Here is a 13438-nt window from a genome sequence, read left to right on the forward strand (position 1 = left end):
TGAGGCACATCATATAAAGATTAGGGGCAGCAAATGCGTTAGTGAACCATCCGTCACACTGCATGAAAAAGAGTTAAGTTATTTAGGTCAATCTTGTTTATTGCCATGAGTGTGATAACGCTACCTCGGTGCACCTCGTATTCTGCGCATGTTGTGATGTAGGCTGCCAGCACCTATATATATACACTTTTCACCCCGTTTTTTCCGATAAACAACAGTTGTGAGTCAGCGTCGACTTTTCTTTCTCTTTTGCTCCTTCCCTGTCCTGTATTTTTTTCTGGTGTTGCGCTGTAAGTAAGTTTACATTTTGAAGTCTGGGGGAACAATATATGTTGAGTACGTGGAGTGGTGCAACTTGTTTCTTGAGCGGAAAAAGTTTCATCATCACGTAGGAATATAAACTTTGAAGTTGCAAGTCGACAAGGTCAGCTGCATAATTTTTATGCCAACAGACGCAGGAAGAAGGGTCCTGCTGGAAAGTAATGTAATTTGTAAAGGTGGTGCCACTCCCTGGCTCCTGGAGGGCAGCCGCCACCGGAAGTGAGTCAATAGTTGATAGAAAAGTCTGACATACGTCCGCTTTGTGCGGGTTCGAAAGCCTCGACAAGTCCACTGAAAAATATTAATGGGGATGGCCGAATCGGTTTTCGGAAAGCGCCTGACCTTAGGGCTGCTCACCATGGTGAGTTAGACTGAAGTGAGATTGTTGCGGCACTGCTCCGGAGCCAACATTCACAGTGAGAACAGGGTCCTCAACACCGGAGAGCGAAGAGCTGTCATCATCATCTATCTCTATGTTGCGTCTAAAAGTTTTAACTGAGCGGCCAGATACTCCCTTGCAGGGAACGCCAATCCAGCGCGAGAGGCGCGAGGAATGCGAACTTTCCTGGGCTATCATCGCGGGAATTGTCCCTTGCAATTTGAACATGACGGTGACCAGTACTGATATTCGGTTTTTTATAGTGGCGAATCGGACGTCTATGGATCTGATACGGGCCTCGAAACGCGCCTCGAGTGCAGTGCCTGCACTTGTTGCTGCCTCAGGCCACGAGCTCACTTTCCATTATCTCTGCCGCAGGGCAGGAGGGGAGAAGGAAGCTGGATGATTTTGGATTCTAACTGCTTAATTTTCTTAAGTAGCATCTCGTTTTGGGCCCTGAGCGCTAGTTCACACTGAGGCATCCGCTTTCTACAGCAAGCGAAATTCTCCTGCCACCGAAACGCAGCGTCGTTCGCACTGGACGCGCATCGCGATGCCGAATATGCCATCTACCACGGCATTAACGTGGGATGAATGCACGGTTGTTGTCGCGACTCGAAAATGCCACAACGGTATCTGGTAGTCTGGTTTCGATGATTATCGTACGCAGGCAGCAAGAAAAAGGAATACTGCTTACTTTGTTGGCAAGTCGCTATCTTGTAATACATGAAGAGCAGGCAAAACCACCGACGCCAGCAACGTTCGTGTGTTTGTCTTGCTCTGGAAGACCACGACAAGCTCGGTCACTCCAACGATAAAGCTAGGTCATCTCTTCCACAAAATAGGTACGTGAACTAAAGTTGGTTACAACAATCAGTTACGTGCGCTGCAACATGCCAGGTGAGTAGGGCTTGCCCGCCGTTTTAGGGGCGAAGCTCCTTATAGCGACACCCGTTCGTCCCTCGTGGCCGTAGTAGTAGTGTGTAACCAGTATTACATTTTGACCTCCAATGTGGTGCCGGTGAGAGATTTCTTCTGTGCGTTGTTGAACAATAAAAGATAATGCTCAATGTACATGCCAATGGCTGCTAAGGGGGAATGAGAGACAGGCAAATTCGGCTTTTAGTTAACGGGCACGCTGCGAACTTTTTATTGTTCGACAACGCACAGAATACAAGAAAGGGTTGCTACGTTTCACTCGCTGGGCGTAACCTTTAGAAAGTTTTAGCGAGCGTTCGGCCGCAGTGCCGTGAATACAGTGAAGTTTATATACCATGAACTCGAGGTGGTTAAAGGTGGGAAGTAGACACGAAGCGCAAGCCGTAAGAAAGTGTGCGTGTGCCTCCTCTCGTTCAGTCCTTGGAATGTCCGCTGGATGGCGGTGCTTCTATATGAGGAATATATGATGAAAAGATGCGACATTGTGGTACTTGAAGTGTTGAATAGGTGGACGAACGGACACACAGACAGATGCATTGACGGACTCACGTATGAGCGCACGGACAGATGGACACATGGAAGGACGCAGGAATGGATGCATGGACGAAAGTAGGGACGGACGCACAGATGAACGTGCGGACGCACGAACAGACGCACGCACGGACGGGCGGATGGGCCCACGGTCGGCCACACAGACGCATGCATAGATGCACGGAAGCAAGAACTAATGGTTGGACGGATGCTTCGCCCCACCATCCATCATTCACTCTGAGGATATGCTGCCATTTTTTTTTCAATATTCCTGGACTAGCACTCCTATTGGTCTGCGGTGACCAATTCGGCGGCACACGCCGCAAAATACGTTCCAAGAGTGATCGGCGTGGAGAGGGCTCTTTCAGCGGATCTCGCCACCGCCGAATCGGATTCGGCACACTTTCGGCGGCCGGAATGCTGAGTGTGTACGTAGCCTGAGTGCTACTATTTCATTTTGTTCCGCGTGCCGTGCCAATAGGAGGGGAGTGAGAAGGGGGTGCGAGAGGCGGCCCCACTCGGACCGCTCACCTGCGGCCCATTTTTAGGGGCCTTGACCCAGGCTCCAGTCTTGCCGTGTGCCTCCGTCGCTCGTTTCTCAGGGTCATCGTGTGGTTGAGACTCCGTCGACAGACGCATCCCAGCACCCCCAGAAGGTAGTACTGGCTCGTCATTTTTCGAGTTGGCGAGGCTGGTCACTGGGCAACCCATGAAGGCGGCTTGTCTTCTTGGGTGCCCGTTGTTTTTTGCTGCCTTTTGGGGAGATCATCCTCAGTGTTCGGAATTCCACCACACATTCGTGAGAGTTAGTGGCATGGGCGCCACCACACACGCCACAGCGGGGAACACAGACGTGAGAGGCCAGCACCTTCTCCACTAGAGGAGCGTGGAGTCCGCAGAGTCCAATGTGTTCGGCTGCAGATTTGGGCATGCATTTGTACGATGCCCAACGATTCCACACTGCCTGCAGGCTGGGATAGTTTTGTAGTAGGTTTGCACGGAGACGACCATATTGTCACAGTGCACGTAACGAGGCTTCACCTTACCCGCGAAGGTGATGCGTGCCTTGTTGGATTTTTCAAGCTTTCGTATTTCCTCGACGGTGCCGGCACGCCTGCAGACTCGGTGTTGAAGAGTTTCCGTGTTGTGTGTGTTACGGACCATGATCACTCCGTAGCAGATGCTGCCGCCGTCTTGTCTGAGGTAACCCTGGAGCAGGACCGACCCTTTCTGTGAATTCACTGCAAAGTCCCTGATGAGCAGGTCCGCCGCCTCGATGTCCAGGGTATGCACGACAATGATGTTTTGGTCTCGTGATGGCAGCACGGAGATTTCACGGGCCCGTTTCGGCCCGTTGTATGCCGAGGTGGCAGTGCCGTAGCCGGTTTCCGGGAACGCGTCGAGAAGGCAATTGCGTTCTCTGGGATTGATTACTATAATGTAGTCTTCGGGAGCAGGCTTCAGCATTGGACGTGGTTTCCACTTCGTGGATGGCTTGCCCTTGCGTCCCGTGGCGCGCGTCGCGGGAGCGTTCGCGTTGTCAACCGACGAGCCGGCAGCCGGAGCGGAATCAGACGCCGTCGTCTTGGCTTTGTCCTGGGAGCAGCGTTTCGCCGCTTGAATCAACGCTTGGCTTTGAATTTTCGGAAAAATCATCGAGCTTGGGTCACTGTTGGTGGGGACTGACGTACTCGCCATCGCCTCGGAGTCATAACCGCGTATTCAGAGCATGGAATCAGCCATGTTTCAGCCAAAGGGCCTATTCCACCGGGCCGAGCACCGGCGTCACTGACCACGGCGCCTCCGTGGTCTGTAGACAAACAGCCATAAACTTGGGAGGAAACGGCCCACCAGGACGAAGTGGGTATCCAGTTGTGCCGCTTGGTGTTCAGGATCGCACGATACCGGTTTTATCCGGGTATGATGATGATGATTTGGGCCGTGGCCCCCGCCAAAAATTGGCGGAGCCGATACACTGCACGTTCGCTCACGTCGCACGCTTACAGTGCTCCCCCCCCTCCTGGCAACAGTAATCAGATTCAGACCACACCTGAGCACGCAGGACGCGATTTTGCAGCTCAAATACCAAATCATCGAGGGTCGCAGCAGCGCCCGTGATAACGAGGCAATCTCTGTGCTCAACCTGCAGAGCACCTTCGACAAGGTGAAACACTCGGCAATCCTGTCTCAAGCCTCCAAACTCAACAGGGTGAAACATCTTACAGCTATATGAAGGACTTCATCACCGACAGGACCGCCGAGCTACGAGCAGGTAACCTACAGACGTAAGAGAAGAAGCTCGGGGGCACTTGCCATGGTGTATTAATAAGGTAAGTGATGACGCTGCACCCGGCGGCGCGTCCAGAAGGTGTTCGCTGCCCATGGTCTCATTGATGGCGGGCGTGCGGCGGGTTTCCCTCTCGCCATCCCAATCTCACGGAGAGAGCGTGTTTCTAGAGGTGGGCGTGGCCCGCTGTTTTTTTTTCGCACCGTGGCGCTGTAACGTATGGCACGAAAGATACGTTATGGCAAGGGTAACAGGAATACAGCCGTAACAAAATATAGAGCACTGTTGAATTACCATAAGTATAACGTTGTGAGAGCAATATGAAAAGGTGTCCTGGTCCCGGGTTTAACGTTCGGTAATGTGGTCTTTTGCATGAGATATCCCAAATCAGATGGTACAGGGTGACATGGGATTGACATCGCTTGAATGCAGGGAAACTAGCTGCAAGATAGAATTTGAGGAGTGATCGAGAAAAATGGGCGAGGAGCATATGGCTAGGAAAGCCTTCCGCTACTTGTACATGCAGATACATTGATACTAAATGGAGGAAGCGAACTCGAAAGTTGTCAAGCAAGTACTAAGACAACAGGAGAATCTCAAGCCAAAAAAAAAAAAAACATCGGTTAAGAGGAAGGCGAAGGAAACAAAAAATAACATGTGGAAGATCGGAATGCTTACGGAAACAGCAGTGGAGACCTACTGAACTTTCAAGCAGCAAATTGCAAAAGAAAAGATCTACGATAATTCTCGGGGTAGCTCTCTGTTGTTCGAGGCCAGAACGGGAGCACTGAGGACCAAGACGTACCGAGCCGAATTCGAAGCTACAGACTTGTTATGTAGTACGAGTGAAGAGGAGGAGGAAACATCTGAACAATCTTCAAAGGGCTTCACCCTATACTTTAAGAGAAAGGCGCGCAGTTTTTAGAAGCATTCGGGTTCAGGGAAAGTGAAGGCATAATAGACTTTCAACGGGTAGAATTAACCACAGGAGACATACTTTTTGGTGACTATAATCAAGGCTCCAGTGAAATTCAATTTTTTCACACATGGATGCAGTACTTTAAGGCTAGCTGGCGTGAGCCGCCACTCGATCTAATGGGCACAGCCGGATACATCCATTCATCCATCCGAAGGAGTGCCCTGCAGTGTGCGTTCCTTCGACCATACTTTACGACTAGATGTCGTCCACCACACGATCTAAAGGGCACAGCCGGATACATCTATCCATCCATTCATCCTTCCGAAAAGGCTGCCGCACTGGTGGCGAAGATTGCATGTGGCAAGAAAAAGAAATCGTTTTGCGCTTTATTATAACTGCGCAATCATTTGCGTGTGAAAGTCAATGGTTGGTTGTAGGTATTCTCAAAGAACTTTTTTTTCTGCTGTAGACTTGCGCCGCCCATATTAGAGCACGGATAAATGCGATGCCTCTGCCAAATACCCCGATGTACTATAAACTTGCTGTACTTCAAAATTTGCATGTTTTAAGTTGGGACGACACTGTCGAAGAAACAAAAAAGACAGCCTGATCAAGAAGGGAAGTCATAAGGCTGTCGGAATTTACGCTCATCGGTTACACTCGATTAAAAGGGTTGCGTTTTTTTTTTCATTCATAAAACTTGCACTGTTTTTTTAATGTAACGCCGCTTCAAAAATCATCTCGCCGAGGCGCAGAAGCAGGATACAGGAAGTGGCGTGCAGGCGGTCTCCCTGCGCCTAGACTATAGACTGAACGTCGCCAGTTCGGCCACAACCACCGGCTGGTTACAGACACGTTTAGCCACTTGTCGCCCATTTGCACTGTGAATTTTGCATTGTTCAGTGGATACGTTAGGCTATGCAAGAACCAACATCGAAATGTTTTGCTTGTTCAAAATTACGCAACACCCGTTCAGAGTTGGATGTAGTACCTTGTGCGAAACACTGCGGTGTTACATAGCAGTGTCTATTTGCACTTTTTTTTCTTTAGCAGCCTACATCGTCGAATACTTAGTTTTGATTAGAAAGACGCGGTTATGCTACATGTGTGACGCTTCGATTTGGATACAGCAGAGAGTAGAGTAAATAAACACGACATTGATATCGCCGTTGTGCAACCAAAACATAATCAAAATCAAGATGACAAAAAGCAGACGATGAGAACTCGGGTACTTTCACTTTGAAAGACGTCGAGAGTAAATGTAGGTCGGTTAATCGAAGCCTTTATTTCGGCAAAATTATTTCTCACGTGTCTTACTTTAATGACATAACCTGGGAACTCAGTTATCGAAATCTTAGTTGCACTTCCGTAGAGCACCTAATAATTATTCGTACGCGACATGAGAGTAAAACGAGTCAGGATAGGAGAGCAATGCAATGCAACTACGATGATTGGCCCTGTTGTCCCCCATACAAGTCTCCAGAAAGCAATCCTTGAATGCCTTTATATTTTTCAAATTGAGGTATTTAACACCGAAACAAGACGGATTGCAATGACAAAATTGTGCCACAGACGAATTGATGCCTCATTTTAATTACCTACCACGCAAATGTAGCAGTTGTCATGCTTTTTTTCGCAAACTGAAACAAAATAAATGCACTAACAATAAAAAACTATTTTCCTTCAGTTCAGCCGGAATATCCTGGCGGTGATTCTTGCTCATACGCGAAAAAAAAAAGCCATGCGCGCGCCGGACTCCCGCGTGCTCTGTCGTATGCCATGCTTTCCGCCGCCGCCGGAACCCTCACTCGATGCGCCCAGTCGTCATAGCAGGGCATGCCAAGTACGTGTAACTGGTTGGTTTTGCTGGGGAGCGCGGCAATTGAGACGGCTGGAAAAACACGCCACGCGTCCGCACTCTCGGAGTCATTGCACTGCCTGGACTGTTTCCGCTTGATGCGACAGAAGGCACACACGGAAGGGGGGTCAAGTTCAATTCGGACTGGCAGGGTGGAAGGACGTGTTTTTTTAAGGGCTCTCGATCGACTGCGCAGATAAGTGTTTTTCAATGTTTCGAGCTTGCTTTCATAAATAATAAGGCAGCAGTTAAAACCTTTAAAGCACTTATTACATTTCACGGCTTGTTGGGAGGTCAGTCACCAGGTATTTACTTGTTTGTGTGGGATTGTTTTCTCTTCTGCCACCCCGTGGTGGAGGGGCACGTAAACCGAACAGGCAATTTTTGTAGTAGCTGCGGCGGCTGCATTTCCGATGGAGGCGGAAATGTTGTAGGCCCGTGTGCTCAGATTTGGGCGCACGTTAAAGAACCCCAGGTGGTCGAAATTCCCGGAGCCCTCCACTACGGCGTCTCTCATAATCATATGGTGGTTTTGGGACGTTAAACCCCACAAATCAATCAATTTTTGTAGTAGAGCTTAGACTTTTTTTACTTATGACAGGGTTTGTCGTACGCCGTATTTTGTAATTATCGAGTGGGACGAATCATAAGAACAATCGGTGTCAAGGGGACATGGTTAAAAAGACTGTAAAATGTTCAGAATGCAGAATGGGTTTGAAAATAAACACTGCCTTGGACGTGAATGCGGAGGAAGCTGACGTGAAGTCAAGGCAATGTGAGGTCAAGGAAAGAATGGGGAAAATGATGGTTGCCCAGAGTGAACTGCTGATGAGAATCGCCAAGCTGGAGACTGCATTGGTGACTCGGCAAGAAAAAATGAGGAACTACGGAAGAAAGTCTTACGTCGGCCGACGAGGCACTAGCGAGGTGATCAAAACTTTGACCGTTGGAGAGAACGGTAGGAAACTGGCACCCAGAATCGCGGAGAAGAAACAAAAAACGAGTTCTAAAAAACAGGTTCAGCCAGTTCAATGACCAAGAGACCCAGCTTCAGAGAAGTAGAGGGGTGTGAGAGGGGACAAAGTAGCCGGCGTCACAGGTGCAAGAAACCTCCAGGTGCGGGACACTCCAGCTAAAAAGTCCCAGCACGTAATAATCCCCGGAGACTCGAATTTAGATCGATGCGCAGAATTATTAAGAGAGGGTAAGAGGTGAGAAGAGGGTTACAGTAGGGGTGATCGTAGGACCACAGAACACCTACAAGTTTAGAGAGCGTAAACTGTACCTTTGAGCTGTTGTATCAAAGTAACATGCAAATACATAGCAGGGGCGTACTGAACTTCAATACAGCGAGGTGAGATGGCGCTGGTAGTACTATTGTCATCAATAAACCTACGCATTTTTTGCTGCAGGTTTAGGCTCACGGATGGTTCGCGCTGCTCTCTTCCTCTGGTATTTTTTCGTTGCGAAATCGCGCTACGTGTCTGTATATTGCCAGGTGACCTAGCTAACTGGCCTCGACTAGCAGAAGCAACGTCAATCAAGTAATATTTGCATCGTTCATTGCGAATGTCCCAGCCGGTACAACCAATGTACATGGTCGGGTCCAAACAAAACAAGTCACTCATACATATAGAAAGCTTTCAAGCCATGTGTAAAGACTTGAATGCTAACAAGCATATGCATATAACTGAACATCGAGATAACTGAATGAACGTCGCTCTTATTGTGTTGCGGCGTTCGAGTTGAATAGCGTGGCTTCAAGACAAGGGTCCGATTCTGCCGTCACAGGCGGCACTTGCCCTCTAGTGTTGATCTTGAAGTAAAGTGAATGCATCATATGGAATCGGCAAGTAAAGTTGCACATTGCCGATAGATGGATCCAAATGTGAGAGCAATCAAGTTTTGCTAAATTTGTTAAGCAAGCAATTGCTAATACTTAGTGAATATACCAACCTTTTTTCTGAGTGTGAGGCAACCGCTAAGTACTTTGTCTCTCTTTATATATAAATATATATATATATATATATATATATATATATATATATATATATATACATATATATATATATATATATATATATATATATATATATATATATATATATATATATATATATATATATATATATATATATATATACACACATATATATATATATATATATATATATATATATATATGTGTGTGTGTGTGTGTGTGTGTGTGTGTGTGTGTGTGTGCGCGTGCGTGCTGCTTGTGCTACTCACATTTTGAAGCAATGAAGGCGATAAACCAAGCCAGAGGACAATCTCATGCCTCAAATAGAGAGATTGTCATGCGCTTTCAATACACCTAATTCGCACAATATCTTCTTGTTCGCAGCGCCGTACTTGCCTGTCATAAGTTTGGTGCTAACTTTGTTACCATAAGGTTTTTTTTTTTTTATTTCAGGGAAGAAGCTCTTTACGGTGTGGGTCGTTCCCTCCTCTGTAATAGTATATTGTATTAGCCACTTCTAGTTAGTTTTGATAAATACTCACTAAATGGCACAGTGCGTATATGTCCTTGGAAATAATATCACTAGATAGCATCAGTGCTTTTCGTATAGCTGACCATCAAAGTGGGCAGATGGCACTGTTATTATAACAAATTCAAAGCATTTCCATGGAGTAAATGATGATGAGTGGGGAGACGCATCCATCTATCCGTCCGTCCGATGCGTGCTCTGGTGTGATAGGAGCTGATAGACGGATGGATGGACGGACAGACAGACAGACAGACAGACAGACAGACGGATGCTTCACCTCACCACTCATAATCATCACTCTGTGGATATGTTATGATACTTTACCCCTGTTGAACTGGTTTTCATAGGTTTGCTTTGTTGGAATAAAGGAATTAATACGAAATATACGCTTAATACGATCACTGTGGCCCAACCGCCGCATGTCACCGCACCACCGGCAGCACACTGGCCCAATGCGGGGCCGGTCTCGTAGCCCGTATGCGGGAAACTTAAGGGCTGCAACCAATGGAGGGACGGTTCCTGTGCGACTAACTACCGAAGATTCTCCGACGACGACGATGCCGTCATGGAGCTTTCCGTGCACGACGCCAACCAGGCTAAGTCCTGACGTTGACTTACCGAAGGTGACCTGACGACGCAACATGGAAGCAGTGGAACAAGCCGACGCAGCCGTGATCCGACGCTACGCCAGAACTGCGACGCCAGACGGCAAACTAGCGACCTCAATGTTCTTATCGATGGCCACAGTGCGACCGCTCTCGTCGATACTGGAGCCGACTATTCCGTCGCCAGTGGGTCGTTCGCCGCGAAGTTGAAGAAAGTTGGGACAGCTTGGGAAGACCCCGAAATTCACACAGAAGGAGGTTACCCGTAACGCCGGCAGGGATCTGCACAGCGAGAGTCACCATTAATGGCTGTATTTATCCGGCAGACTTCGTAGTCCTAGAACGTTGCTCGAGAGGTGTCATCCTTGGCACGGACTTCTTATGCCTCCATTGTGCAGTCATGAACCTAAAAACAAAGTCGATAACCTTATCCACAGAAAAGCATTACCGCCGCGCACGCCACCAGAAAACCACGCCTTGAATGTGCTGGAAGAACAAGTCATCATTCCGCCTCACCCGGCGTCATTATTTCAGTCGGCGCTCCTAAATCACCTGACTTGGAAGGCATCGTTGAAGGCAGTCATCATCTGTTGGTCACCCGCAATATTTGCGTAGCAAGAGGAATTGCAGAGCTGCGGGGAGGCAAAGCAACGGTTATGCTCACGAATTTCAGCAATGAGTACAAACATGTGAACAAAGGGTCGACGGTCGCATACATCGTAAAAATTGTGAAACCCACCAGTGCTTTCGCCCTCGCCAATTCTGCGGAACCTGCTCAAAGGATTCAAGCCCCTCCCTGAGCTTTTTCGAAGGCAATCCCAGCCCTCTGAACCATAAACAAGAACAGCTCAAGACCCTGCTCCTGCAATACGAAGATTGCTTTTCGTCGTCATTGAAAATTTGGCAGACCCCAATCACGAACCTTCGCATCATAACAGAAGAAAATGCCAGACCACTCCGTCATAGTCTGTACAGGATTTCGACGCGAGAACGCGAGGCCATGCAAAGACAAGTTGACGAAAGGCTGCAGGATGACATCATCCAGCCGTCCATGAGTTCATGGGCGTCCCTCGCGGTGTTAGTGCAGAAAAAGGATGGAACCCTACGTTTCTACGTCGATTATCGCCGCCTGAACAAAATCACAAGAAAGGACGTGTATCCTCTCCCAAGATTAGACGACGCACTTGATCGGCTTCATAACGCCAAGTATTTTCGTCGATGGACCTTGAACTGGCTATTGGCAAGTCGAAGTCGACGAAAGAGACCGACAGAAGACGGCGTTTATAACACCGGACGGCCTCTTCGAGTTTAAGGCGATGTCCTTCGGTCTTTGCTCAGCGCCTGCCACTTTTCAACGCGTTATGGATACAGTACTGGCAGACTTGCCTTGTGTACTTGCACGACGTCGTCGTGTTTTCTTCGAGTTTCGATGACATCTTCGGCACCTTGAATCGGTACTTTAAGCCATCAAGACATCCGGACTCACACTGAAGCCAGAAAAGTGCAGATTTGCGTATGAGGAACACTTGTTCCTGGGGCACGTGATTAGCAAGTCTGGAGTTCATACCGATCCAAGGAAAACAGCCGCTGCCACCAACTTCCCGCCGCCCAATGACAAGAAGGCAGTGCGCCGACTTCTGGGCCTGTGCGCCTATTATAGTTGGTTCGTGAAAAAGTTCGCCCGCATCGCGGTCCACTCACTGACCTTACCAAGGCCAACGTGGAGTTTAAGTGGGAAACGCCGCAGCAACATGCTTTCCAGGAGCTTAAGCATCGCCTCCTGACGCCTCCGTTAATTGCCCAACTCGACGATTTCACCGCGACAGAAATACACACTGACGTAAGCAGCGTAAGTCTCGGCGCCGTTCTTGTGCAGAGGGCTGACGGACCGGAAAGTGTTATTAGTTACAGCAGCCGATCACTAATTAAAGCAGAAGCCAATTATTCCACAAAAGAAAAGGAGTGCCTCGCCGTCATCTGGGCTACGTCGAAATTTCAGCCCTACCTCTACGGCAGGCCCTTCAAAGTTTTTAGCGACCACCACGCCTTGTGTTGGCTAGCCACCTTGAAGGACCCTTCAGGTCGCCTTGCACAATGGAGCCTGAGACTTCAAGAATATGACATTACCGTCGTTTACTATCCGAAGGTATTCAAGCACGCACTTGCGTCGTTTTTCCTGCGAAACGGTCTTCTTCAAAAGAAAAACTTCTCACCGCTTCGAGCCAAGTACCTCCTTGTGGTGCCTTGAGCTCTGCGACCAGAACTCCTGCAGGCTCTGCACGACAATCCGGCGGCAGGGTACCTCGTTGTTTCCTGCACGCTCGCGAGGATAAAGGGGAGGTACTACTGGCCACGTTTTCCCGCCGACGTTACTCGTTATGTGAGGACATGCCAGGACTGTCAGTGATGCAAGACACCGCGTGGCGTGCGTTCGTGTACCCGTTGATCTCACTTAAGCAGATTAGCAATTTATTGTCCGCTCTGCCGCTTTGCCTATCGAGGGCAAGAGGGCTTTCACGATCACCTATACTTAAAGATAAGCTACACCTAACGGGGAGCAATGTGAGCGTCGTAGTTACCACGAGGAAACTGTTTCCACGCGGCAGTCCTCTCGATACTAGGTACTCTGCACAAAGTTTCCTTTTCACTCTGTAATTCTGCATTTTAATGTAAAACCTCAGAACGCTTTTAATATACCAGAGAAGTTCTTCTGCAAACAAAGGTTGGTCTTCTGCATATTCGGGTCGATGAATGAACCTACCATATTTTCTTTCCAGATGCCGAATAGTTGATGTGTCAGGGGACAATGAAACTCAAGAAATACTTGGTAAGTGAAATGGATTTCGTTTCGCCTTTCCCAGACGTGCAAGGCAAAAAACACTAGATGGGTGAATTTCTTGAGCCCTCTATTGCGGCGTGCGTCTTAATCATATTGTGCTGTTGGCACGTTTAAAGTTTAATATTTGTCGTTTTGACAGTACAAGAGTCATGAATTGTCTGGTTGTCAGAGCAAAAAGTGTTTTAATACAGGCCTGACTACGCTCCAAGTAGCACGAGTAGAGCATACAAGAGCGGCCAATTGTAAGAAA

The 13438-nt window shown here is 48.3% G+C and overlaps 1 protein-coding gene across 2 annotated transcripts in view; it reads left to right on the top strand.

The window, feature by feature from the left end:
* The window catches only part of LOC142803497 (venom metalloproteinase BumaMPs1-like), a 234723-nt gene that overhangs the window by 178737 nt on the left and 42548 nt on the right, over positions 1–13438 (top strand). For both annotated transcript variants that reach the window (XM_075888615.1, XM_075888617.1), the window contains exon 6: positions 13127–13176. In XM_075888615.1, coding sequence (XP_075744730.1) covers positions 13127–13176 — 50 coding nt within the window. The remainder of the gene's footprint in view (positions 1–13126; positions 13177–13438) is intronic.

This window comes from Rhipicephalus microplus, chromosome 3 (assembly GCF_043290135.1).
Source record: "Rhipicephalus microplus isolate Deutch F79 chromosome 3, USDA_Rmic, whole genome shotgun sequence".
Lineage (NCBI taxonomy): Eukaryota > Metazoa > Arthropoda > Arachnida > Ixodida > Ixodidae > Rhipicephalus > Rhipicephalus microplus.